This window comes from Oreochromis niloticus, linkage group LG10 (assembly GCF_001858045.2).
Source record: "Oreochromis niloticus isolate F11D_XX linkage group LG10, O_niloticus_UMD_NMBU, whole genome shotgun sequence".
Lineage (NCBI taxonomy): Eukaryota > Metazoa > Chordata > Actinopteri > Cichliformes > Cichlidae > Oreochromis > Oreochromis niloticus.
Window position 1 is genome coordinate 13,983,869 of NC_031975.2, and position 24,589 is coordinate 14,008,457.

The window sequence follows — 24,589 nt, forward strand, 5'->3', positions numbered from 1 at the left end:
TTACAGACAGACAGTCAATTTATTTAATTAATAGCTGTGTACAAACACCACATATACATGCCAAAATCCCACATGGTTGACTGTTCATTGTTAAGCAGGTTGAATCCTTTATTTATGAGCAGGCTTCAGCTGTGAGCTGGTTATCTTCTCGGGCAGAGGGAACAGGTGGTTGATTTGCTCAGGGTGACATGTCTTTATCCAGCCAGCATGTTACAGTGAGCACATACAGGCCTTTCATTATCATCAAATTTGGCAACACAGATCAAAGGAACGCAAGATAAACCAAGCAAGAGAGTAGCATTTCTGTCTTTTGATGATGAAAGCACCCTTCCACAGATGTGCTGTAGCCTAAATATAACCTTTAATCATGTTAGTTCTAATTGCGGCATCCATTCAGGCTATGAATTGTAGGATGGGAAATTTTATTTATTTCAGAGTCTCGATTGGCGCTCAGCTTACACAGCATGTTCCTATAAAAAAGAAAGTCTTGTCTATACAGTAACTATTTTCACTTTGGCTTTTCATTCAGTTAAGCCCTATTTTTTACTATATTTTTCCGACTATGGATTAAATTAGATCTAGAAAGAGCTAGAAAACTGACCTCAAATACTACTACTAAAATGGCAAGCAGATAATATTCTGTGACTTTAAAGACATTTGGATTGTGCAGTAATGTCAGGGAATGAAGTTATAATTCAGCCCCAAGAGAGTGTTTGACTTTTAGAAAGCTCAGTAATTACTGCTTATTCTAATGTTGCTATTTGCCATCTGATGCACTAAGTGCAGAAAACAAAATGGCCTAAAATTTTGTAAAAGTTGGACTGAATATTTTAAATGATGAATTAGTTGAGATGGGGCAATTCACAGTCTTCACAGTCATCCTAATTACTTCATATTGTGGGTGCAGACAGAACATCCTGTGATAAATATTAAGCTGGTTTATAAGATGTGCTTTACTATGATACATGTCACATATACTCCCTAAGGCAGACTTGTTTGTTTGTTTTGTGCTGCACACATTATTCAATCACTTTTCAAGGAGTCTGATGAGAACTTCGCTGATGATAACTCCAGCAGCAAGGATGACGAACATTAGCAGCACAGTGGCACCACGCCGTAACACCAGCTGCCTGGTGGATAAGGCCACGGCGCCCAAGGGCTTCTGATCTGAACTGAGTGGCTCTGGCCTTTCTTCTACTGGAGTCAGAGAACTGGATCGGCTGGTCCTCATGTATTTTTCCCTTGGGTCCAGGGCACTGAGGGAAGCTTTAAAATCATGGTAATCTTATTTCCCAGAAAAATGACCAAAAGCTACTGAAGGAAATTATTTGCTTACCATTAGTATTCCTCTCTGTAATATGGACTCCTGCTCTTACAAGTGCCTATTCAGAGATATTAAAAAACAAGAAAAAAATAACTAAAAGTATTTTAAAAAGAACACAGATCCCAGATTTTACACAGATCATGTTAACATTACATTAACTAAATTTCTTACACTCACATGAAAGAGAAAATGCCCAAAATGCATAAGCTACATCCCTGACTACACAGGCCTCAGTTAGTTAGAAAAAACACTGAACAAACATGGCTTCTTTGGAAAGGTTCTCAGAAGAAACTCTGAGAGCCTTTAGCAGCACAGCTTAGGTTTGTAAAGCTGTATCTGAACAAAGCACAAAAACTTCTCTCCTTTGGAGAAAAATGGTTTCATCTCATCTTGAAAGCAGAGGAACATCATATTAGAAAGGCCCTGAGTGAATGTGGTTAGCTGGACATGTTGTGAAAGCTCAGAAGTCCCCTAAAGAATGCTCCACACATTCCAGGAGAGAAGAAGGACAACCGCTGCCTTTGGTCATCCTTTATGTGTCAGTCTATTTCACAATTGTATAATGATGTTTTTCTTGTCATTCCCCAATTCTCTGTGAATGGCCATTAAGCAATGGTCTTGACAATTTGCATATTAATGATTACAAAACTGCTCATGGCCCACTGTTGGGCCATGAGCATTACACAATTGTGTAATGAGTGAAAGTTGGAGAAACCTGCAGCCACTTGAGGCTGAAGGAGTGACTTGGATGACTGACAAAATGGCTTCTCCCACTTAAAACACTACATCCAGATGAAAAGGATCAACTTTCTGGGACCTCATACCAACTGTCATGCACAGTGGTGAAGGGGTAATTGAAGAGGCTTCTTTTGTAGCTAAAGGATCTGGGCACCTTGCAGTCATTGAGGGAACTATGAACTCTGTATACCAAAGTATTCTGGAGTCAACTGTAAGGCCATCAATGATACCAAGCACAGCAGCAGATCTACAACAGAAAGGGTAAAAAAAACAACAAAAAACAAAATCCGAATCAAGGTGTTGGAGTGACCCAGTCAAAGTCCAGACCTCAGACTGATTGAAAATGAAATTTGGTGGGACCCTAAGAGAACTGTGCATAAATAAATACCAGCAAGTCTCAACAAACTGGAGCGCTGTCGTAAAGAAATTCCTCCACAACAACGTGAGAGACTGAAACTCCTTCTGATAAAGTCAGATAGAAAAATATTACTTCTTGTTCTTGCTACTAAAAGTGGCTCTGGAAGCTTTTTTCACGGGATTTAACATGTTCTTTTTTACATGACTGTATCTTCCTCTGTGACACCTCCTCAGTGGCTTTCGTCCAGTTTAGTTTACACAGGAAAACTATAAAAAACATGGACTGCAAAGAAGCACTAATTAAAAACCCAGTCCAAAGCCCTGCAGCAGAGATGGAAAGTCATCAGTTAGTTGTTAGTGTAAATATAATTTAACTATCTTTTGTATATGCTACATACATATATTGTTGATATTAACCTAAAATTCCCATTTTCACGGGGAACATTAAAGATACTCCAATCGGGAACCCAATGAGGTAGTATCCCACCAAGCTGCACAGCGCACCAATCTTCTGCTTCCCTGCACCCCTGACAATGCTTCCTGTCACACCCTGTGGAGGTAAAAAAGCAAATAAAATTTTATGTCGACACATCAGGTTGATTTTGCTCAGCAGAGGGAAAAAGCGATTTTGAACTGGGAAGGATCTCACCGAAATAGCCTCAGCAACATGGATGAAACTGTATAGCTTCATGATATTAGCCACCCTCTGTATAATGTCTCTGAAATTGAGGAGTAAGTAGGAGTAAGCCACTTTAATTAGATTCAGTTTCATTTATATAGTGCCAATTCACAACAACAGTCTCTTCAAGGTATTTCATATTGTAACGTAAAGATCCCACAACAGTAGAAAAAAAACTCAAACCCCAATCACATGACCCATTATGAGCAAGCAAGTGGCTGAAGCTGCGAAGGGAACAAACTCCCATTTAACAGGAAGAAACCTCCAGCAGAACCATCTGCTGTGACCGGTTGAGGGTGAAGAGAATGAGAAGACAGCAGAGAGAATCAGACACACATCTAAAAAAAAGCCAGAGTTCCATAATTATTACTGACTGAATGCAGAGTGGTATATTAGCACAAAGAGCATGAAAAGAGGTGACGAAAACATGGTCAGTGCATCAAGGGAACCCCCCAGTAGCCTAGTTTTATTGCAGTGTAATTAATGGATAGTTCAGGGTCATCTGATCCAGCCCTAACTATATGCTTTATCAAAAGCCCAAACTTAAAAGTGCAGAGGGTATCTGTCTCCTGAATCCAAACTGGGAGCTGGTTCCACAGAACAGGACTCTGAAAGCAGAAGGCTCTGCCTCCCATTTTACTTTAAATACTCAGCCACAAGTAAACAATATAGAGAAGCTAATAGATGAGAAATATTGTCCCCTTTCTAGTACCAGTTAGTATTCTTGTTGCAACATTCTTTATCAACTGAAGGTTATTCGGGGAGCTTTTAAAACAGGGGCATCAAACTCCAGGCCTCGAGGGCCAATGCGGTGTCCTGCAGGTTTTAGATGTGTCCTTGATCCAGCACAGCTGATTTAAATGGTTAAATGGCCTCCTCAACATGTCTTGAAGTTCTCCAGAGGTCTGGAAATGAACTAACTAAAACCTACAGGACACTGGCCCTTGAGGCCTGGAGTTTGATACCCCTGTTTTAAAGCAACCAGATAATAATGAATAACAATAGTCCAGCCTAGAGGTAATACATTCATGAACTAGCTTTTCAGTATCATTGAGATAGGCCAAAGAAATGCCTTCTAAAATAAATATCAGGTATGAAATGAGAGGTCACCCAGGCCTTTATGTCTTTAAGCTGGATGTCAGCTGCATAGCAATGAAAATGTTATTCAGTGTCAAATAATATAATTCAAATAATATTATATAAGGGAAACATGTATAATGTAAAGTATTGGTTACCACTAGAGACCCCTGTGGAACTCCATGACTTACGTTTGTGTATTAAGAAGCACAGATGGATTAGTACCGAAGTTAATACACGATGAATTACTCATGACTGACGTATACTCATAGTTTCTGCACCAAGAATAAACACACAAGTTTATTCACCTCTCTGTATTACTCACCTCTCTGTGGTAAATATGTAACCAATCACATCCTTGGATATACCAAGAAAGGCTCCAAGGAAACATGAGACACTTACTGGAATGGATATAAGAAAGGTGTTTTTAAAAATGCGAGCAATAAAGTATATAAGATTGACAAGAGTGGGGTCAAACATTACTTTTTACTCTTTGAATACAGCATGGCTCTATTTGAATTTTTTTAGGCCTTTGCAGGGGAGCCACCAAGGAGGGTCTAAGGGGGCCACTGGCTACTCTCCAAAATTTGCTGACCCTCTCAGTGCCCGCCACCCCCCCCCCCCCGGCAAGACTGTCCCATGTTGGTATTAATTTTAATAAATGTGAGCACAAGAGAGAGGAATACACTCTACAATGAATTGAATAGATCATTATGGATTTTAAAATCTTATATGTACCCATTTTCAGGAAATTAACTAGGCATATAATACTTTTCTTTCTCTCATTTTTGAGATATTTTTCATTTGACAACAGCATAATAAAACTGGAAATTCTGTTTTTGGTGTGACATCCCAATAATTTTAGTGCCCCCCATAAGGCCACCCCTATGAAAAAATTCTGGTGGCGCTGCTGGGCCACAGTAATATAATTTCATACATGCACAGAGAAGGGAGACCTTGCTGGACAGCTTCGCTTGGTCTGTGTTCCCACCACCAAGAGCCTTTCCAACCCTTACACTGGCAGCAGCAGAAAAGCCCGCAGGAAACTGTGGAAGAGCAAATGTTAGCAATTACTTCACAGTGTAACAGAGTAACATTTTGCTCATGAAAATCATTTAGTTACTTTAGAATTTATCCATAACTTTATTTAATGTGTGTAAAATAAACTCAATATACAGGCTTGCCAATGTGGCGAAAGATCAAACATTTTTTTCACAATTATTCACCACGTGAATAAACATGAAGCAATAATTTTAAGTAAAATGGAACTGAAATATATAAAAATATTTAAATACTTAATCATTAAGCAAAAAAAAAGCTTAAACTGAATTTATACTAATCAAGTACATTTCATTTGACACTGCAATAATGTAACAAAACTATGTGGAGAATTTACACATAATCAAATAAATTATATCAGCATTTTGGGCATAAATATATTGTGAATGTGTGTGGATTAGTGACACAGTGTTACAGTTATTATCAATAAGCTACTCAGTTATGAGCCCTCTTGCACATACCTTTAAAAAAATGTTTAAATAACTATATCAAAAAACGAGTTACCATGAAAACCACAACAGCCACTTCATAAACTACAGACTGAGCCGCCAACTCTGTTTCACTGATGACACCAGCCAGGAACCCTGCAAGCTCATACAACCACCACTCCAGACAGTGCATCAGCATGCTGGGGAGGGCCAAGTGGAAGAAGGAACCCCATTCTTGCAGGCAGTCTCCAGACCAGCCTGAAAGATAACAGGAGGTATGAAACGTTTAGCTAAATGCTCACATTTGGCTTCTTTACACTGTGCTGCCATTTAAATTAGACTTCTTTCAGTATCTACTATGCTATGAAGCATCAATGCTTAAACAGTGCCATCAGTATGCTAACACACACAATAACAGTTTGACATGAAAGTTATAGCTTCCTAGTAGTGTGTTAGCATGCTAGCATTCCTTAATTTTTAGGAACTTTATGTGTCACGGTTGCTTTGAAGGACAAAAATATGCCTAAATTATTTAAAATTGTAATTCTTCTACCTTAGTTATGTTGCTTTTTAGCTAGCTTAAGCACGTTAGCTAAACACTGAAACCCAAATGTAAAAAAATTTGACTTTTACATCTATAGACAAGTTTTCAAGTCAGCACATATTAAGGAATAAAAACTAAATAAAGTAGTGATTTAAAAAATAAACAGCTTGTAGATGTTTACAGACAGCAAAGCTGATGTAATTTAATGTAACGATCATGCCACAAATTAATGACAAATCTGTAATTAAGGTGTAAATGTGCTTTTTTTAAAAAAGAGATTTTTCAACAGTATTTGCTTTTAGTATTTTTCGTTTTAGTATTTTTCGTGTACACTCTGAGGATAATTTAAAAATATAATAGCATCACAAACTAAATCCTCCATAATGATCGTAATGTGGAGTCCAGTCAGTTTATATAGCAACACCCTTGAAGAGTTTATGCACAACTAATTGCTATAATTGTAATGAAGAGCCAAGTATTAGTTGCAAGAGAGTGGCTTTTCCCTTTCTCTGATATCCTGTCACTTAATTTGAAAATTTGGAGAAAAAGTATATCTAGTAAACTTGCCATCCCATGTAGGTATGTGCAGCCCTTTGACGTAGATGTATAAAAACAGAAACACAGCCAGGGAGTACTGTGAGATGGCATTGGCAGCTGCGGATCCCCTTGAATGTTAAGCAATAGAAAAGTAGAAAAGGAAAGTTGCACATACAAAGACGTTCCCAGATTAAGCATTCAGCGGACTATCAGTAATCAACATTATATTGCTTTCCAAAGCTGATTAGTGTAAAATATTAACTAAGGGGCACAAGGAGTGATGGTGTGTACTTACGCAATCCCCAGATCCAGAACACTGAGGAGGATGTAATTGATAACAGCATTTAAAACATTTCCCATGGCTCCGGATATCACCTGGGGCCACATGATGCCCTGTGAGCCAAAGCAAACTGTATGAAAAACACAGGGTTTCGGTGCACCTGCTTTTATTTTTGGTACTTTTTCTCAAAGAAATTTCTCTCTAGCAACACACAAAACAATGTCATTGCATACTCCAAGACATCTCATTAATATTTTGTTTCAGGCCAGTGCTTTGCAGTCATCAAATGCACCTGATTCTGAAGATAACTCCCCTGCAGATGGTACATGAAGGCAGCCTGCCGAACCCAACGTGTTGAATGGGGGTTAATTAGACTGATAATGCAACACATTATGGAAGGAGATACAAAAGGCATTTGGGAAAAGCGTGGCGGCAGCTGAACTCACTGGCAGAGCCGGCATAAAGATCTTCACATACAGCTGCGACAGTCTTTATGGCAGAGAGAAAAGGGGAGATTGTAAGTAAGTGCAGAACCCATACTGAATAACTTTGTGAGTAATAAGTGTATATGTGCCATTGATGTCAGTTTGTGCCACAGAATGGCACTGATTTGTGTAAGAAGGTCACCTTGCAACCTCCGTGCTCTGCCTGATAGCAAGCAAAATGGACTGAGTGTTAATAAGGAGAGCCCAGCAGGGGAAACAGGCTAAGAGGAGGATCAAAACTCCTCTTTGGAGTATCACTCCTACACGCTTCAGGTTACCACTTCCATAAGTCTGAAAACAAAATGTGAAAAAGGAAAATCTCATAGTATTTTCTGAGGTGCAAGAAAAAGGTAACCACAAGTCTGAAAAAGTAGACTGTGTTTAAGACTGACCCTATTAGATGAATAAAGTGAATTGTACCTGCGATATGAGAGTATCAAATGCTGATATCAAACCACAGCCAATGGAAATACCTGTGACATTTATGACCTGCATTGAAATTAAACTTTATTAAATGACAGAAGAACCACAGGCTCACAAATGAAAAGCTGAATGCATGAGTATAATACTTATTTAAAGGCAAAAAAGGCTATTGAAGTGATTTTCGACATTTCACAATAGCAAGAAAACGTAACGAGATAGCCTACTGCTATTGCTAACGCCACCCCTGCCAGCTCCGTCTTTCCCAGGTGACCGCAGAACACCGCGCTGACGAAGCTGATCAGGAAGCTCATCAAATGTGAAATGAACTGAAAAACAAAATCAAGTGCTTTCGTTTTTATAACAATAAAAAGATAAATGAACGTCGCCGAACATGAATGAAATGTTACACTTAATATTCATCACATAAAGTTGCTGGCTGGGTTCTTATTCGTAAAAGAAACATTCATTCAAGAGGCCTTGAGAGAAGAAAAAAAAGTTCCTATTTGCTCTGGCAGCTGACATGTGTCATGCTTTGATTTTGCTGCAGCTCCTTTGTATTTCTAAATGTCTTTTACTACTTCTCCTTTCTTTAGAAAGTAGTTCTTGTGATTGCTGGTGTAGGTTTTTGACAGGTTTTTGGCATCAAAAGGTTTGCACAAAGGAAACTAAATGCCCTCATCTATCAAGTTCTGGCTTTGTGCAATGAATAGCACTCAGTGAAAAGTGGATACATGTTGGGCTGCAAAACTATTTTCCTCCTCACAGTTATAATTTTCTGTTGAGGAGGCACTTGTAAATGTGCCTTATTTTCTGTGGAGACTATTGTTTGAAAAATATCTGTGATTCAACATTCGCTATCGTATTGCATTGAATTTGATGGTAGATGCATTGCAAGGTGTTTAGGGTAGTGTTTTAATTTAGATTCATTTACATTTTGTGCATGACCTGGAACTTCTAGACCATTTTTATATACCCGGCTAATACATCCAAGAAATGTCACTGTGTTTGTTTTCTACTACAGTGCTAAAAAATTAATAAAGGAAACACTTTAGCAGACAAAATCACTTAGACTTTAGGGATATCAGTCATCAGATTAGGAAGCACAAACCAATGTGAAGGAGTTTCACCTGTTTTGATGCAAATGAAAATGTAGATGCGCTACAGAGGTAACAATAAGACAGTTACGCCCAAAATTGAATCGTAACCAGAAACCATTCCTCTCTCCTTATTCCTCCTCAACGATTTGTCTCCAGTGTTGCTTTTTTTTTAAGTGTCCTTGTGGCTACTGCTAGCAGGAGACAGTAGCTGCAGCTCATTCAGGTTGCACAGGTCGTCCAGCTCCTCCAGGATGACTCATACATATGTCAAAAACAGGTTTGCTGTGTCTCCCAGCACAGTTTCTATTGTGTGAACGAGATATCAGGAAAGGCCATAGAAAGGCATCAACCCTGCAGCAAGACTGGTTTCTGCTCCTTTGTGTGAAGAGGAACAGCAGGAGCACTGCAAGGGCCCTACAATATCACCATCACAGGGCTATTCATGTGCATTTTTTCAGAGTAAACTGTCAGAAAATGAACCATGAGCATGGCACAAGGTCCTGATATCCTTTAGTGGGGCCAGCACCATGTAGATTGATTGGCATGTGTGACAGATCCACAGAACTGGCAGGTCCACCAGTGGTACCCATTTTCTTCATCGATGGGAGCAGGCTCGATCAAGAGTCAGAGAGGCCTTGGCAAACGTTATGATGCATGCATCTTGGAAGAGAACAGGGCACCAGAGGTGAACCCTCTGTGGCTGCTAATTGAACTACTTGATTGTGAATGTGTCCCACTAAAAAACATCAAGTCCTCACGACAGTCTAATGGAGGCTATTTCTGACAGTTTTATCAGAAAGATGTACATGAGTAACCTACTGGAGGTTATTTTAGGGCTTTAATAGTGCTACTGTTTCTCCTTCTTGCCCAGAGGAGCAGATACTTGTCCTGCTGGTTGCTTCTGTCCGGCTCTTCTGGCGTAACAACCCAACTCCAGATATCTTTTCCACACTCTTGAGACTGTGTTGAGACATAGCCAGCCTTCTTGTGATGCCACATTAGATGTGCTATCTGGAGGAGCTGGACTACTTGTCCAGCCTGAATGGGCTCCGGGTAGCGTGTTATGCTGTATTGAAAAAGATCCTAACAGAAAGTAAATGTAGAGAGAAATCAGTCAGCAGGGATAAGGAGACAGCACCTGCTTTTTGAGGGTTGTCTTGTTGTTGCCTCTCCAGTGCACCTGCTTTTTGAGCAGCCTATTTATCTGTCTTGTGTTCAAAGTGATCAGTGTAAGACTGCAAAAGTTTGAAATAAAAAATTTAAATAAAATAAAAAATACATTACTGTGCTGTATATTGCTGCAAGGAGCTTGGAAAGAAAAGCGTCGGGACTTCTTTAAGTTTCCTGAAGCACCAACTGCTCTTAGAACTGAAGAATCTTCTCAGATGAGGGGTGAAACGTCTTCAAGAAACTTGAAGAAGTCCAGAAGCTTTTCTTTCCAAGCTCCTTAAACTACAATGACCTGGATGAGTGACAAACCTAACAGACATATACAGGATAGCTTCTTTCTAATACCACACAATTTCCATTAGTCATCAACAATAAGAAAAGATCAGTTTAGTAAAATAAAGGTCAACATAATAACAGGAAGGTATTTTTGGTTTATTTCCCCTAATGAATTCATATTAATTCAACTTAGTTTAACTCCATATTTTATCCCAAGTCTTCTACATCCACCCTGCAGTGATTGTATCCTCCACCAGGGGGCCCACCACACAGCCTGAGAGCCACTTCTCTAAAGCATACAGTATACTATATCTTAGGTCAGTAAAAGGGTGAGATCAGTTTTAGTTAAAGTGCTAACATGATCATACTTTTATCACCATCAGGTAATTATTTTTCCAGTGTGCCTCAGTGGTTTGATGCAATTAACCTGTTCATTACTGTTTTAATAAAACAGGTGTCACATTAAAAATAATTACTGGTCTAAAATGAATCCAAAGTTAAAGTAACAAACTTCATTCACGACACCTTGTGATCTACACTGCAAACTACTCAGGATACAATAATAATAACTAGAGAGCTGTTCCTGCATTTAGTAAGATTCACATTCAAATTGGAGTACCTTAGTACCTTTAGATTTATTCATACAGAATATATTCATACAAGGTAAAATTTTGTCAGCTGCTTCAGCTAAACACAGACTTACCACAGGACCCGCAAGTTTTAAAAGCTGAACCATTTCATGCTTGTAGTCCAAAGGCACCCAGCGCTTGATGCTTTTCAGGCAGGATCTGCAGGATGAGTCAACACTGAGAGCAGCAGGAGGAGGCAATTCGTCTGTTTTGGACTGACCAATTACCCCTCTACATGTACTTTCAGATACTAAATCTTCCATCCTGAAATGAGATTTGGCAGAAAACAGAACTCAGTCCTAAACTAAATGATGTTCGCACAGTGCATTCCCTTCAGACAATGTGAAGGAGGCTGAAAGTGATCAATAACCAATTACCAGAGTATTAATCAATAACCGAGGCTATGCTTGCCCACGTTGCTCCTTGTCTCTGAAAGTGGACATGCACTGGCAGCAGTGATCTCACCACCTCTGACCCACCAAAAAAGCCGGGACACTGCAAGCTGCGTCAAAAATAAGGTTGATCATTAAAGAATCACTGGTCTTCATCAACAAAGCAAAATGTTTTTTCAGTCAAAGTGCAAGTGCACATTTCTATAGTTAAACACTAACAGGTCAAAACAGTGTTCACCCTGTTTCTCCCTGCCCCTTATTGTTTATTGCAGTGGTGGATTTCACAATTGTGACAACTTGCTATATAGAAGAAGAAGTTAAATCTCTAAGGTGTTACGATTTAGTCTAAAAATTAATGCAGATCAAACAAAGTGAGAGCTTTATTAAAATCTCATAAAGTCTAAAAGTATCAACAAAAAAATACAAGAAATCAAAAAACAACAAAACTGCCCCCCAAAAAGCAAAAAAACAGAAATACATAAATAACAAAACAGAAGAACTAAGAATCCAGAAAACTCACACTAGTCAAAGGAAATAACAGGGAGGATTGGACTATTTATACACATGGGATTGATAAGGGAAGTGGAAACAGGTGGGGAAAGTAGACACAGATGCAATCAAGACAGCCACAGAGGAAGAGGTAAAACTCAAAACAAGATACAAGAAACAATTAGCAACAACCATAACTGAAACATATATGAAGTAATACATTGGGTAACATAGAAAGAGGAGAAAGAGTGAGTAGTAGAAAAGGAACTCAAAATATGAACTAAAGCCTAGTAGAGAAAAAACAAGGATTCAAAACCTACACTAGAACAGTAAATCATATTAACACGAATTCAACTCTGTAAACACTAAACAATAACAAGACAACAACGGGAACTAATGCGTAAAGTGAAATCAAAACCTTAGCCTCACTATAATCAAAAACTGAGAGCATAAGAACAACGAAGAAAGCCAACAAAAACACAATAATCCAAAAATGCAATAGAAACTGAATACCCGGGACCAGGACAAAGGGAGCATTTTAAACACCATCAAAGAAGAATTAAACAGTGCAGGTAAATGACACATTATCCTTGGTGCTAGATATGTATTGAGGGATTAAAAAGACACTGTCACTGGTTCCAAAGGATTAGCCTGCTCTGGATTTGGTCTCTCTTTCTTTTAGGATCCTATGCTGCCATTTCATATAAGCTTTTCTTTTTCCGTTTACTGTTTTGGCATTGATGAAGCCAAAACAACTAACGGCAAAATACTGTTATATTAAGACGCTGATTTTACCATACAGCTGGTTGATAATAAAGTTTGCTGGACTCATTCAGGTGTGTTAACATGATACTACAGTCTTCCTAGGAACTGAAATTCTACCACATTCGCAAGATCACACTGTCTAATACTCAGAATAAATGCAAACATGTAAATATTTCAGGATCTACAAGCTTCAGTTAGCATGTTAAATGTTATATGTATCAGCACAAATACCTCATACCAACTGTCAAGCGCAGTGGCGGAGGGGTGATGATTTGGGCTTGTTTTGCAACCACAGGACAGTTGTTGATTAAACTTTAGTTTATATTCCAAAGTATTCTAGAGTCAAATGTGAGGCCATATGCCTGACAGCTAAAGGCTGGCCCAAATTGGGTCATGCAAAATGACAATGACAATGACAGCATGAAATCTACACCAGAGAGGAGGCTGAAAAAGAGAATCCAGGTGATCCAGTCAAAGTCCAAACCTTTATCTGATTGAAATTTTGTGGCGGACTTTATTCCTGCCAGAGAATTTGCCCATAAACCTCAATGAAGCAACATTATAGAGTAACATTTCCTCCACAGTGATATGAAAGACTGATAAAGTCATACTGCATAGTGTCCTGTGAAAACGTTTTTTTACATAACATCTGAGAGATTAAAAACTAATCTCGCCTAGCAATATACCACATTATCTCAATATGTGTGTTTACCAATGTAGCTAAACGTTTAAAATCAAGACTTTGCTATAGTTTTGTGTCTGATGCAATCATGAGACCAATGGTCTTTGAGTGGAAGTTGCTGGACAACTGTGTAAGGTCTTTTCCTTGCATTGACAACCGTGCTGACATTTGGCAATTTGTTCATGAGTCTGAACTGAATTACAGTTTTTAAACCCTCTCACTATAGGCTGAACATCTGCGAATCACCATGTTCACTATCAGCTAAGGGCAATAATTGAAAATCAGCTCACCAATAAAAACTGCACTGTAAAAACTATGTGCCTTTTAGTCAAAGGAGAGATATAAAAAGAACTGGGTCTATGTTTTTCTGAGACAGACTACATTTTGTTTCCCCCCTCACTGAGATAAATCACTGAGTCACTGCCACTGTAAAGCGTCGTGCATGCTTGTATCCTGTCAATTTTGCAGCTCATTGCGTAGTATGTTCATGTTCTTTTCTGCCCTAGTAACACCTCTCAGTGAGGCGTTCCTCTCTCCAGCTGTGGCTATGAAAACCTCCCATTGGGTGGTGCTGTTTTGCTCTTGTGAAAATTCAAATGCACAAAATTTCTGGCACCAGCACCAGACTGCTTAACTGAACTTTGAAGGGATTTCTTACCATATAATAAAACCAAAAAAAACCAAAAACCCATTTGTTTCTTCTTCACCTGCTTTAAATGACTGAATACAGTTAAAGAACCCTGTAACATACTGTCGAACATACCGTCAAACATTTGGATAGTTTTTGCAGTTTTAACTGTTTTTCTTCACCTTGGGGGCCAAAAGGAGATGTGAATTAGAGGAAAAAGGAATGAAAATTAGCGGAGGCCAATGGGAGAGGAAGGGGTGACATCTAATGTAGGTTCTCATTCATTTTCCTGGTTCAGTGATGCAGCAAGGCCCAACGGGTCCACCCACTCACCAAATTGTATTCCTCTGTCTCCCCCATCCCATCCACATGCACAGAATCACACACACGTAAATATTCTCCACCAACCAGCGGGGCCGGCGTCCGCCATGACGTCACACTGCAGTTCTTCTCGGGCTCCACTGGATGACAGTGGCAATTCGCCGCTTACACGCGATGAGCCGTCATTCTTAATGGCGACCGCTCAGAGTGTGTGTACGTGAGTCCATTCGTGTATGTGTTTGTGTGCAGTTTGGGTGGGGTTTGCATCGGATGGGTAGCGATGGGGTATTGAGGAGGTGGAGAGGGTTTATTGGAAGGGGGTAGGTGGGTTGATGAAGGTGTAGGAGGCGGGGGCGGGCCGTAAAAATCGCAAATGAGAGGAAATTGTTTTGAGTCAGAGCAGATTTGGTGGAGGGAGATAAGGGCTGATGACGGTGGCGGTGGTGTGATTAGGATTAGGGTGGGGGTAGGGGTTTGAAAAGAGTAGAAGGTTGTGGTGGAGGTGGTCTTGTTGGTGTGGGAGGAGGAGGAGGGGGAAGAGGAGGACGGTGGGGTTGGTGGGTGAGAGCATTTGCACGCACACCGTACGACTGTGTGTGTGTGTGTGCGTGTGTGCGTGTTGGAGTGTGTGTGTCTATGTGCGTCTAGGTTGTGAAATTTTTCCTCCTGAGCGTCAGCGAGTAGAATTGGGGGGAAAGATGAGGAGATGGGTGGTTTAGATAATGGCCGCCACGGAGAACGGACGAGGGCAGAGGGTGTCACGCTGAAAGATAGAGTGTGATGGAACAAGAAAGAGTGGATGAGACAAAAGTGAACATTCGATAATAGAGAGGTGAAAACCCCCCAATAAACAAACAAACAAAAAACAATAAATCCAGAAAGATAGAGTAGAGAGGGTGTATGGGAAGTAGGGTGGTGGTGGTGGGGGGGATTGCAGGCCTGGATGAGAGGAGAGACATTGAAAGAGTGCCGGAGTGATTTTTGTCATGTTCTCCTCCACCCTCCCTCCCTCCCTCCCTTCCATTTGTTGGCTATGTTGTGGGTAGCTTTGGTGGCAAGAGCTTTAGGGGCTTTGGAGTGAACAATGACGTAGAGGGACCCGCCGCGTCTGCTCCAACTGATAATGATGATGCCTAAAAACGATAACGATAATAAGTAGCTTCTTGTGGAACCCTAAAACCGCCGGCACGTGACGCATACGTCACAGGCTATCACACGCGACGCGCCGGACACGCAGACATGGCTATCTCATGTTGGCAGAGTGTGTGAGGGTGGTCAGAGGGAGCGAGGGAGACACAAAGAGAGACAGAGGTGGAAACAGAGAGAGAGAGGGAGAAAAAAAAGGGGGCACGAGGAGGGAAAGAGATTAGAGCCTGTCACCTGCATATACTTGACATTCGCGTATGGGACGAACGTGTAGGAGCTGAAATGAAAAAACAAAATGAATGCATTTATAGCTCCCCCTATTGTATGTGGGCAATCTTGTGTAATTTTGCTTTTATCAGTACAGAGAGAGAAAGAGAAAAAAAAAAAAACACTCAAAGGCAGCCACTCAGAGAAAGCTGAACCCTACTGGGAAGCATTATTTTGAAACATGGTAAAAGCTGAATGAGATGGTGGGAGGTGTCGGGTGGGGCCCAAGGAGGTGGGGTGTTGGGAGGTGGTAGTGGTGGTGGTGGGGGTTGTCTGACATCACTTTGACCACATTTTCAGTTTAAATCCACACGATGTCAAGCACGTCATTTGAATTTTGGACTTTGCTAAAAATAAAAAAAAAAGGGAACCCATAATTGAAGCGTGGACTCATCTGACTGAAAAATGACGATACAGATGAAAAGTAATTCAGCCATGACTAAAGCAGAAAGAAATTTTGCTGTCTGCCTTTTGATGATGTACAAGCCATTGAGTTTCTTTGGTGAGTCATATAGAAATTACTTGAAACAGTCACAGCAATCAAACTGTAAAGTAGGCGCTATAAATACGCTCGGATGTTTTGGGAATTTAAACTCCCGTCAGCTCGGCGAGGACGGACGACAGAGGTGGCGGGGGATGGTGGTGGTATTCTTCAAAAACAAATTACACTCATGACATGTAACTGTGGAGCCTCTCAGGTAATTAGATTAGACTATGCCTTAATCAATTCCATGTCTGACCCGCTGCAACAGGCATCAAAAGACCACATTATAATTCCGCTGTTGATTTAGCAGTGCTGTCTTAATGCAACGGACGAGCCTTCTCAAAATGCCACCAACCCTGATTTTTCTTCCATGACTCATCCAGCCTCTGAAACAATGCGACACCATGCCACACGCTCCCTCATGACACACTGTCCTTTCCGTAGCACCCCTGATGAAGCTGCAAGGTTTGTCCGCAGGGATAAACACAAACCGACAGCTCCAAAGGGTATCTCAGGGACTTCTCACATGGGGATGGTCAAGAGCAGGAAAAAAAACCCCCAAAACAAAAAGAAAACACAGGAAGTGATGAGAGGTAAACATGTTTTTGCGGACATCTTGCATTAGTCAGTCAAAAACCTCCCACTGAGCCCACATGTGACTATGTGCATGACAGGGTCGGCATTATTGATGACACATTTATAATAGGAAGTGATTCGGTGCTTTGTGGACTCACAGTCTGAAGAGGCTCATTGACTGTGGCGGCTGGTTGACCTTGGAGGGAAGGCAACCTGTTTCTCTCACTTTCAGTTTGAACCTCTGGAGCTTTCTTGTGCGTGCCTTGTCTGAAGGAGGGAAACGGAAGATATTCGTTCTGACGTGAGAGTCGCAGGAGGTGAGAGGCACCTGGCCTCACCTACGGTGCATTATATCTAACGCACAGAAGTGATGCCTTACTGATGATCTCAAAGTCTTTCAGCTCTTTAGACTCATTGTAAAGTATGAAGTATGTTTTGTTGAAGAGGGGGGGGGGCACTGTCCTTATACTGGCGTGGTCCTGATTACCCAGAAAGATAGTCTTTGATTCGGGCTGAATCATAGCACATGTGCAACCTTTAACCTTGAAACCTTCACTTGTACACTCGCATCATACCTGTGAAACAAAGAGTAGGGAGGGCAAACACATTCCACTTTTTGCTTGAGTTTTCGACTTGATATCCTGTAACATTTGTTTGCTGCAGAAAAAAAACAGACAGTCGTACGTCTTGAAGTTTCCCGAATGTTACATTTGAAATGCATCACTAGTATTAAGCAGATGGCAGACAAAATGTGCTCCATAAAAAAAATAATAATATGGAAACTGAAAACGTAACCAGAAGAGCTCAAAGAAAAGAGATCAGTGACTTGAAAGACGAGCTTTATAACTCCAACATCATTCATTTCACCCAATAGCTTAAAGGTACATCACAAAAGTACATTTTAATTAAACTTAATTGAAACTCTAAGTGTCCAGTGCCTTTTTTTAAACATTCCCTGCCTTCTAAGACACTGGCTTATCTACCATGGTATGCAAAACCATCTGTGGGTTACAATTATTTGAGGAAAAGGCGCCTTATAGAACATAATTTATGACAGCATTATCATTACTGTTATTGTTTACCAAGTTAAACCAAGAACTTTATAAAAATATCGCCTCGCCTTCGTCTTCATATTCAGACAAAGTTACTCATATAGGAAGCGTGGACACAAACAAACATACTGTGCAATTCATTGAAGAGGGTGAATCAGAGTCTTCCTTTCTTCCTTTTTTGTGCTTTCATCTTGATCATCTTCATTCTCAGTGACTTTATGTAACACATTTTTGCATATGACACAAAATTTCAAATCTCTGTGACGGGCTAAGATGTAATCACATCAATTACAAATGATGCGCTAAGAAACCAGAGAATAATTCACGTCATTTTAAACCTCTTTTTGTTTCCACACAATTACATTAGAGCGAAGACTAAGAATTGACATTCAGCAAGTTAAGTATTTCAGTTTTTCAGTGATTTGTCTCTTTTTAGACTCGACTGATTGGGTTTTGGACTAAATCTGTGTGATGAATCTGCTCTCCGGCTTGGGTGAATCTAGGATTTAGTCCAGTGTGGATGTTTGTCCATGCGTTACGCATTGTGTTTGAACAGGGTTCAGCCAAATATGTAGTCAGACTCTAGAGTTAAAGGTCACAACCACAGACTATAAATAAGAGCCTGCTGCACACAGGTGCAGGATCTGGTGTGTCTTAAGTTTGAAGAGATAGCAAAATAGTAATAATCAATATGTTCGTCTTTGACATTGTTGCCATGGTAAAACTGAAAAAGCTAATCACTGCACTAATGATTAATGTTGTCTTTCTCATCTGAATGTTTCCTGTCTCCTGGAAGCTGCAGAAAGCATGTAACTAAAATATTTCAGAAATGAAAGATGCGTTTTTACAAGACGATAAATTGTGCAAACTGGACCACAGGCTTTAAGCTGTATGCATGTTTATATATCAGAGTGAGATCACAGCACTGAGGTAATGCTGTGTGAGGGTACAGCAGACAAGCAGCATGAATTTATAATTTTTCTTTCACTGCTGTTAGGGAACCTAAAGGAGCATAAACAGCTCCTGCTAATACAAATGGGCTGAATTAGTCTCATTCTTGTTCAGGAACATGAGTGTGGATGGAGGAAATTGGGGAGGGGAGTGAGGTGGCAGGGCGGAGCGGGGGAAGTGCTGCGTGTTGGTGATGAGGCTTGAAAAGAGATGAAGCCGTGCGGGGGGAGGACTAGAGAGTGAGAGTTAAACGCAAAGAGAATTGGAATGAATGATGACAAGATCTACTCCTTTTTTTCCCCACATCTGTTTTGTCCTCATTGTCGGAATTCGATGGGCATCGCCTCACGACCCAAACTTTGCAGCAGTCAGACGTTTCACATTCAAATAACAAGGAAATGTTAGCACCTGATGATGGATTGGCAGTTTGGAAATTAGCTAATGTTGCTGGTGAAAGCTCACCTGATTTTCTGTCAGGCAGCAGTATGAATGAATAATGATCCAGCTCAACATACAGAGTCCTTTAGAACGTAAGGAGACATAGTTCAGAAGATGAAGCGAATATTTGTGATAATCAAACCAAAGCAAATCCAGTGTTAGGTTCCACAAGAATTGATAAAACTGTAGCAGGAATTTGATCAAATCTACAGAGAAAGTCAAATGTTTTTTGTTTCCCTCTGTTGTTGTCATTTTCTGTGAGGATTTTTCCTTTTTGATTATTTGTCATGAGATGTGCCTTCCAGTTTGCCCCGATTTGCTATTAACCCTTTTAAAAGTGTCAAAGTGAGGTTATCTTTAATTTTAGCAGTGCAGATGGTTACTGTATCATTCTAAAGATAAGAAAAATAACACTAAATTAATTCTTTTAGTTGATTTAAAAAAAAAGCTAATATCTCCAAATCCTTTAAACAAGATAATCAAATGCTTTTTAAAGCCTTCCATTATCTATTTTTGAGTTTTAAGCATTTTCTAGGGTCACCTTGTGTTGCAGGATGTTGCGTTGGTTTTATAGTTTATTATAGACCAAATGATTCATTGAGAAAATAATAGAAAGATTAGTCATTAATGAAAACCATCATTAGCTGCAGCTTTAGTAATTGTCTTTAGTGTATATGTGATGTGTATGTAGGTTTGATTATGAGTGAAAAAAATGAATGGATTAATCACACCGATGACGGCATATTTGATGCAGTTTTTTGTTTCACGCCCTACTCACAAGAAGAGGAGCAGAAGGGGTGCAGAAGGAAATATGTATACAAGATGCAGATGGCTGATTTAATCCACAGATTTGTATTTTAACTAATTACAAGAGCAGCAACATCATTGCTGCCAGTAAACCATGTTTTTTTTTCTGCCTTTCATTAACATTTTGTTCGGCAGTTGACGTTAATTATCGGGGCGAGATCTCGAATTCGCCAGCAAGGCTGTAAAAGGTCGAATCATTTTGCAGTTTCTTTTTGATTTTCATATATTCCACCGTTTCACTTTGATTCTCACTCTCAGCAGAAGATTGCATTCCAGATTTGACAATGCAAAGCTCTCAGTAGATGCAGCTCATGAGACAATATGGCATTATAAGTACAGAGATGTGGGCTGTGATTGCAAAGCCTGTCTCTTTTGGGTTAGTGCGCATTTGTGTGTGTATGTGTGTGTGCGTGTTGCCTACAGGTGACTCATCGCACTGCAGATGACCACAATGTTTTTCTGCTGCTTGAGTGTTCGTGGCTCTCTTTCTACCTTTGCCTCTCCTATGATTCTTATTCCCTTTCTTTACTCTATTTTTGTAGCTTCAGACCTCTTGCTATCTCCTTCCCTTTGGTGCTTTTAAGCAGCTTACAAGCCTCCAGATTACATGATGCGGGATCCCATACAGTTCTGTGTGTGGATGCTACAGACATGAAATGCAAATAAAAGAGATAAATAAAAGGAACATTTACATGTTGAGCTAAAGGTCTTTGTTTTTTTGAGTGTGTGTGTCTGAGAAGGCTGGCCACTTGCAGCAGACGGTGCAGCCCAGGTATAATGAGCCATAATGTCATGTTACGATCTGATTGGCATGGTGAGCGTCACAGAGAGGGGTGGGACAAGGGGACTGGTGACAGAGCTCGAAAAAAAGGAGAGAGAGGGAAATAATTATGATGGTGATGATGATGATGAGGGTAATGATGAGGGGCGATGAGCCGAAACAAAGGCAGAGTGAAAAAAAAGAGGTGAATATCTCTTTCTCTCTCTCTGTCTAACCCTCCTAGTGTCAAACTCGCATCAATCATACATTCATTTACCCCGTTCCTCTCTCTGCCTCTCAATAACACTCTCCCCTCCATTTTTTGGTCACCCAATATCACAGATTTCAAGCACTGAAAATAATTTAAAATGTGTATTCTCTCTTGCAGTCGGGGCTGTTAAACTGTTATGCCTCTGTGATGCCAAATCTGAATGCTTACTGAGCAGAAAAGTAGCTGAGCCTTCATTTGGACAGTAAAAAGGGCATCAGAAAGCCAGCATGTGCCCGTATTGACGTTCCCAAACATGACGCGTAGCCATTGCTAAACTTTATTGGAAACTTATGCTTTCGTAAAAGAGGAATTATCTAAAAAATCTTCTTAAAACCTTTCAAAACAAACCAGATATAGCAGCAGGACTCAAATATACAGTGTACATCTGATATGTTTTAGAAAAAAAGAACATGTAACAAGGTTCAAATAAGCAGCTTTCCCCCCCTTTTTATAATAAGTGTGATTTTTACTATCAAAATCAAAATGTACAACTATAGATTAGCCTAATCTTGAAAATACAGGCAGGAGGCCCCTCCTTACACACACACTCACACACACACTCACCCAAAAGGAGCATTTACATTGTAATTACCCCTGAGCCTCTCTCCAGGTCCCTGTGGGACCTCAGGCTGAAGACGGTCTCAGAAGAGTCCCAGTTGTCCCATTGAGGAGATCATTAGCCTGGTTAGAGTAATCCACAACAGCATGTGTGTGTGTGTGTGTGTGTGTGTGTGTGTGTGTGTGTGTGTCACATGTGTGCCCATGCGTTAAGCGGTTGTTAAATGGACTCCATAGCCTTTAATGTCCGTGGACATTAGCTTTATTGGTGTGATCTGAAAAGTTATTTAGTGACAGCTGGGATTTCCCTCCCTCGGGATGTAGCTGCTGACAACTCATGATAGGAGACATGAATGAAAGGGGAAATAGGCGTTAAATTGAAAGACCTGGAAAACTGCCGGGAAGAAAAACACCCTGAATTAATTAAAAACAAAACAAAACCCCCAAAACCACACGTACACGCAAGTAAATGTTTTTTACAAAAGTTATCCGTGTCAGAGTGCTTTTCTGATTTTCCTTTAAATGTCTACAGAACAATAAAAATAGTCTGGTTTACCTAAAAATTTGATTATTTTATTGTTGTTAATAAAAAATAAAATTTTAATAAATGTTTGCTAGATTTAAGAAATTGCAAACCCATTAAACCATATCTTTTCAGACACAAGACATTGCAGACAACAGACAGAAATAAAACGCTGGAGAAACACATGTGCATATTTACTAGTATGCAAATGTAAGCTGTTATCTCCTTCCGGTTCTTTGTCCTGGGATCGTTTTAGTAGATGTGATTGTAGCTGTGTCTTTGTATATTTTAGGCTTTATAGACTCTGTGTCAGGGGTTATAGAGCAGCTGTGCATTTGCCTGTCTTGGCTTAGGACAGCAAACATCTGTATGCGGCGTTGTATTGTCAGATGTGCCTCTTGAGTCTTTGAACCAACGTGACCTGGCCGATCAGCAGTCCCTCTCTCTTCCTTTATCTCTTTCTACCTCTCCTTTCTCTTCCCTCTGCCATTCTACTCTCAACGCTGTTGTTTGGAAAAATTATCCTCCCTTTGCACTCGCTGCTGGAAAAGAGAGCGAGTAAAGGGGCACAGAGGGGGAGAGGGAGTGAGGGCAACTGATTGCTCCTATTGTTTAAGAGTGAGGCTTGCTGCCTCTTAGGGGATAATTGGCACACAAGGAGGGTAATGTGTTTGGACAGGAAAGAGGAGTCAAAAAAAAAAAGGAAAAAAAAAAGAGTGGGGAAATTAAAAGGAACGTTAAATCTGAAACATTTGAAATTAAATTTGAACCAGTGAAAGCAGCATATTCTGAAATCGGTATTTCATTTATTTTTTTGCCCTGGAGCTCTTTTCTCTTTCACATGCTTTTTTCTTTAATTTTTTTTTTTTTTACTGCCACATCAAAGTACAAGGAGGCCTCGGAATCAAATTTCCCCACAGTTTCCTGTTGGATGAAATATAACAGAGAAGGAAAATAGTATATTTAATATGTTTAAACCCATGACAAACACAGGAAACCTGGAAATGATAGCTGATAGCAGGATGTTGAAATACAAAAATAACTTCTGCTGCTTCGAGTTGCCTTTGTATGTCTGTGCAAGTCATGGCAATTTTGAAGCATTATTTGTTTTTATCTGTAGACACAGAAACTGAAATCATCAGCAGATATTATCTTTATTATCTTATCTTTTTCTTTCTTATAAGCTTAGTTGTGGAACATATAAAAATCACTACAAATTACTATTTTTACATTTTTTAATGTTGTTTTTTTACTTGTTTTAAGCCTGTAATAGAGAATCCCTGTAAATCTACAGTATTAATGCTTTATTTACATTTAGCTTCCTCTCTTCTGATGCTTTCAACAACACAAAACAAATATTACCGAAAATACATGCAGTGAACGCTGCACGAAGCAGCTGTTGCATTTTCTTCTGTTGCCTGTTTCCAACAGCAGGCTCTGTAACCATTTCCTGATATTCATGATGTTCTTGTTCTGTTTCTTGCTTCCATTTCTATCTACGTGTACTTTGTTTCTCAAAGTGGCTGATGGAAAGCAGGTGTTAAAACTTGACTCGACCATGCAGCAGGGAACTATGCAAACAGCTCCTTCGATGTAAAGAATGTGATATTTGGAGGGTTTTTTTCCTCCACAGTTTTATCCTTTTAAAAAATCTCTCAGATGTGGCATTTTAAAATAACAAGCTCTCCATGTCTCTGTCAAAACCACACAACCATGTATAATACAATAAATAAATAACAGATGATGCAGAAATCCTGCTCTTACGGGGCTGACCTTTAACCAGCAGGACAACTTGTATATCACGCAGCAGCGGATGTGTGGTGAAAACTCTCAAGCGTGCAGGATTTTTCTGAGAGAAGAGTTTGCTTTACTGCGTCATCAAAGCCAGTCCTGCACGTCCCTCTGTATGTCTCTGTCTCTATTTCATATTCCAGTCACAGGCTGTGTGGTGCAACTGCTCAAAGGGTACGATTTTGTATTTTGGAATTCTTTATTTTTTTGGTGGTGGTGGTGGTGGTGGGGGGATTGATAAGTTTTGTGCCTCAAGGTCTGTCTGGGATGGGATGGCTGCACACAGTGAACGTGCATGCTCAACACGCCCATGACTGTAATTGTTTTAGCTCGATGCCGGTGACGACAAAAAAGGGAATGCAGAAAAAAAAGGGAAGGGATGTAAACATTTTTACATCCAGCTTGCAAGTAAAACCCAAGGATGTCATGTTTGAGGCGCTCACAGTGCGCCCTCCATCCATGTATTCCTACGTGTTTGTGTGTCACCAATTAGGGTACTTGCAAGACTATTATTTGTGATATTATTTTGTGCAAGTGTGTGTGTGTAGGTGCGTGTGTGTACAGTGTGTCTAAATTGGAAGGCTG

At 40.0% G+C, this 24,589-nt stretch overlaps 1 protein-coding gene and 1 long non-coding RNA gene across 8 annotated transcripts in view; one reads left to right on the forward strand and one right to left on the reverse strand.

Annotated features, from left to right (window-relative positions):
- LOC100703714 (multidrug and toxin extrusion protein 1) lies at positions 1-12,034 on the reverse strand. Of its 6 annotated transcripts, none has more exons than XM_019364128.2 (18): positions 12,016-12,034; positions 11,481-11,605; positions 11,178-11,367; positions 8,144-8,257; positions 7,929-7,997; positions 7,651-7,799; positions 7,470-7,512; positions 7,316-7,360; positions 7,039-7,136; positions 6,774-6,871; positions 5,739-5,920; positions 5,113-5,221; positions 4,501-4,576; positions 3,069-3,138; positions 2,837-2,969; positions 2,646-2,740; positions 1,337-1,382; positions 1-1,266 (listed from the first exon to the last, which is right to left on the reverse strand). In XM_019364128.2, the coding sequence occupies exons 3-18, from the start codon at positions 11,364-11,366 to the stop codon at positions 1,028-1,030; spliced, it is 1,755 nt and encodes a 584-aa protein (XP_019219673.1). In that variant the 5' UTR covers position 11,367; positions 11,481-11,605; positions 12,016-12,034; the 3' UTR covers positions 1-1,027. The 6 variants fall into 6 exon arrangements, with proteins under 6 accessions (XP_019219673.1, XP_025766656.1, XP_019219672.1 ...); XM_025910871.1 differs by lacking the exon at positions 12,016-12,034 and adding an exon at positions 11,833-11,990 and having other exon boundaries at positions 8,156-8,257; XM_019364127.2 differs by lacking the exon at positions 12,016-12,034 and adding an exon at positions 11,833-11,990.
- The window catches only part of LOC102077374 (uncharacterized), a 24,124-nt gene continuing 5,340 nt past the window's right edge, over positions 5,806-24,589 (forward strand). Inside the window, exons 1-2 of one of the 2 annotated variants that reach the window (XR_269531.4) lie at positions 5,806-5,937; positions 7,288-7,544. This is a non-coding gene — a long non-coding RNA (uncharacterized LOC102077374). The remainder of the gene's footprint in view (positions 5,938-7,287; positions 7,545-24,589) is intronic. The other variant, XR_269532.4, reaches the window with a different exon arrangement.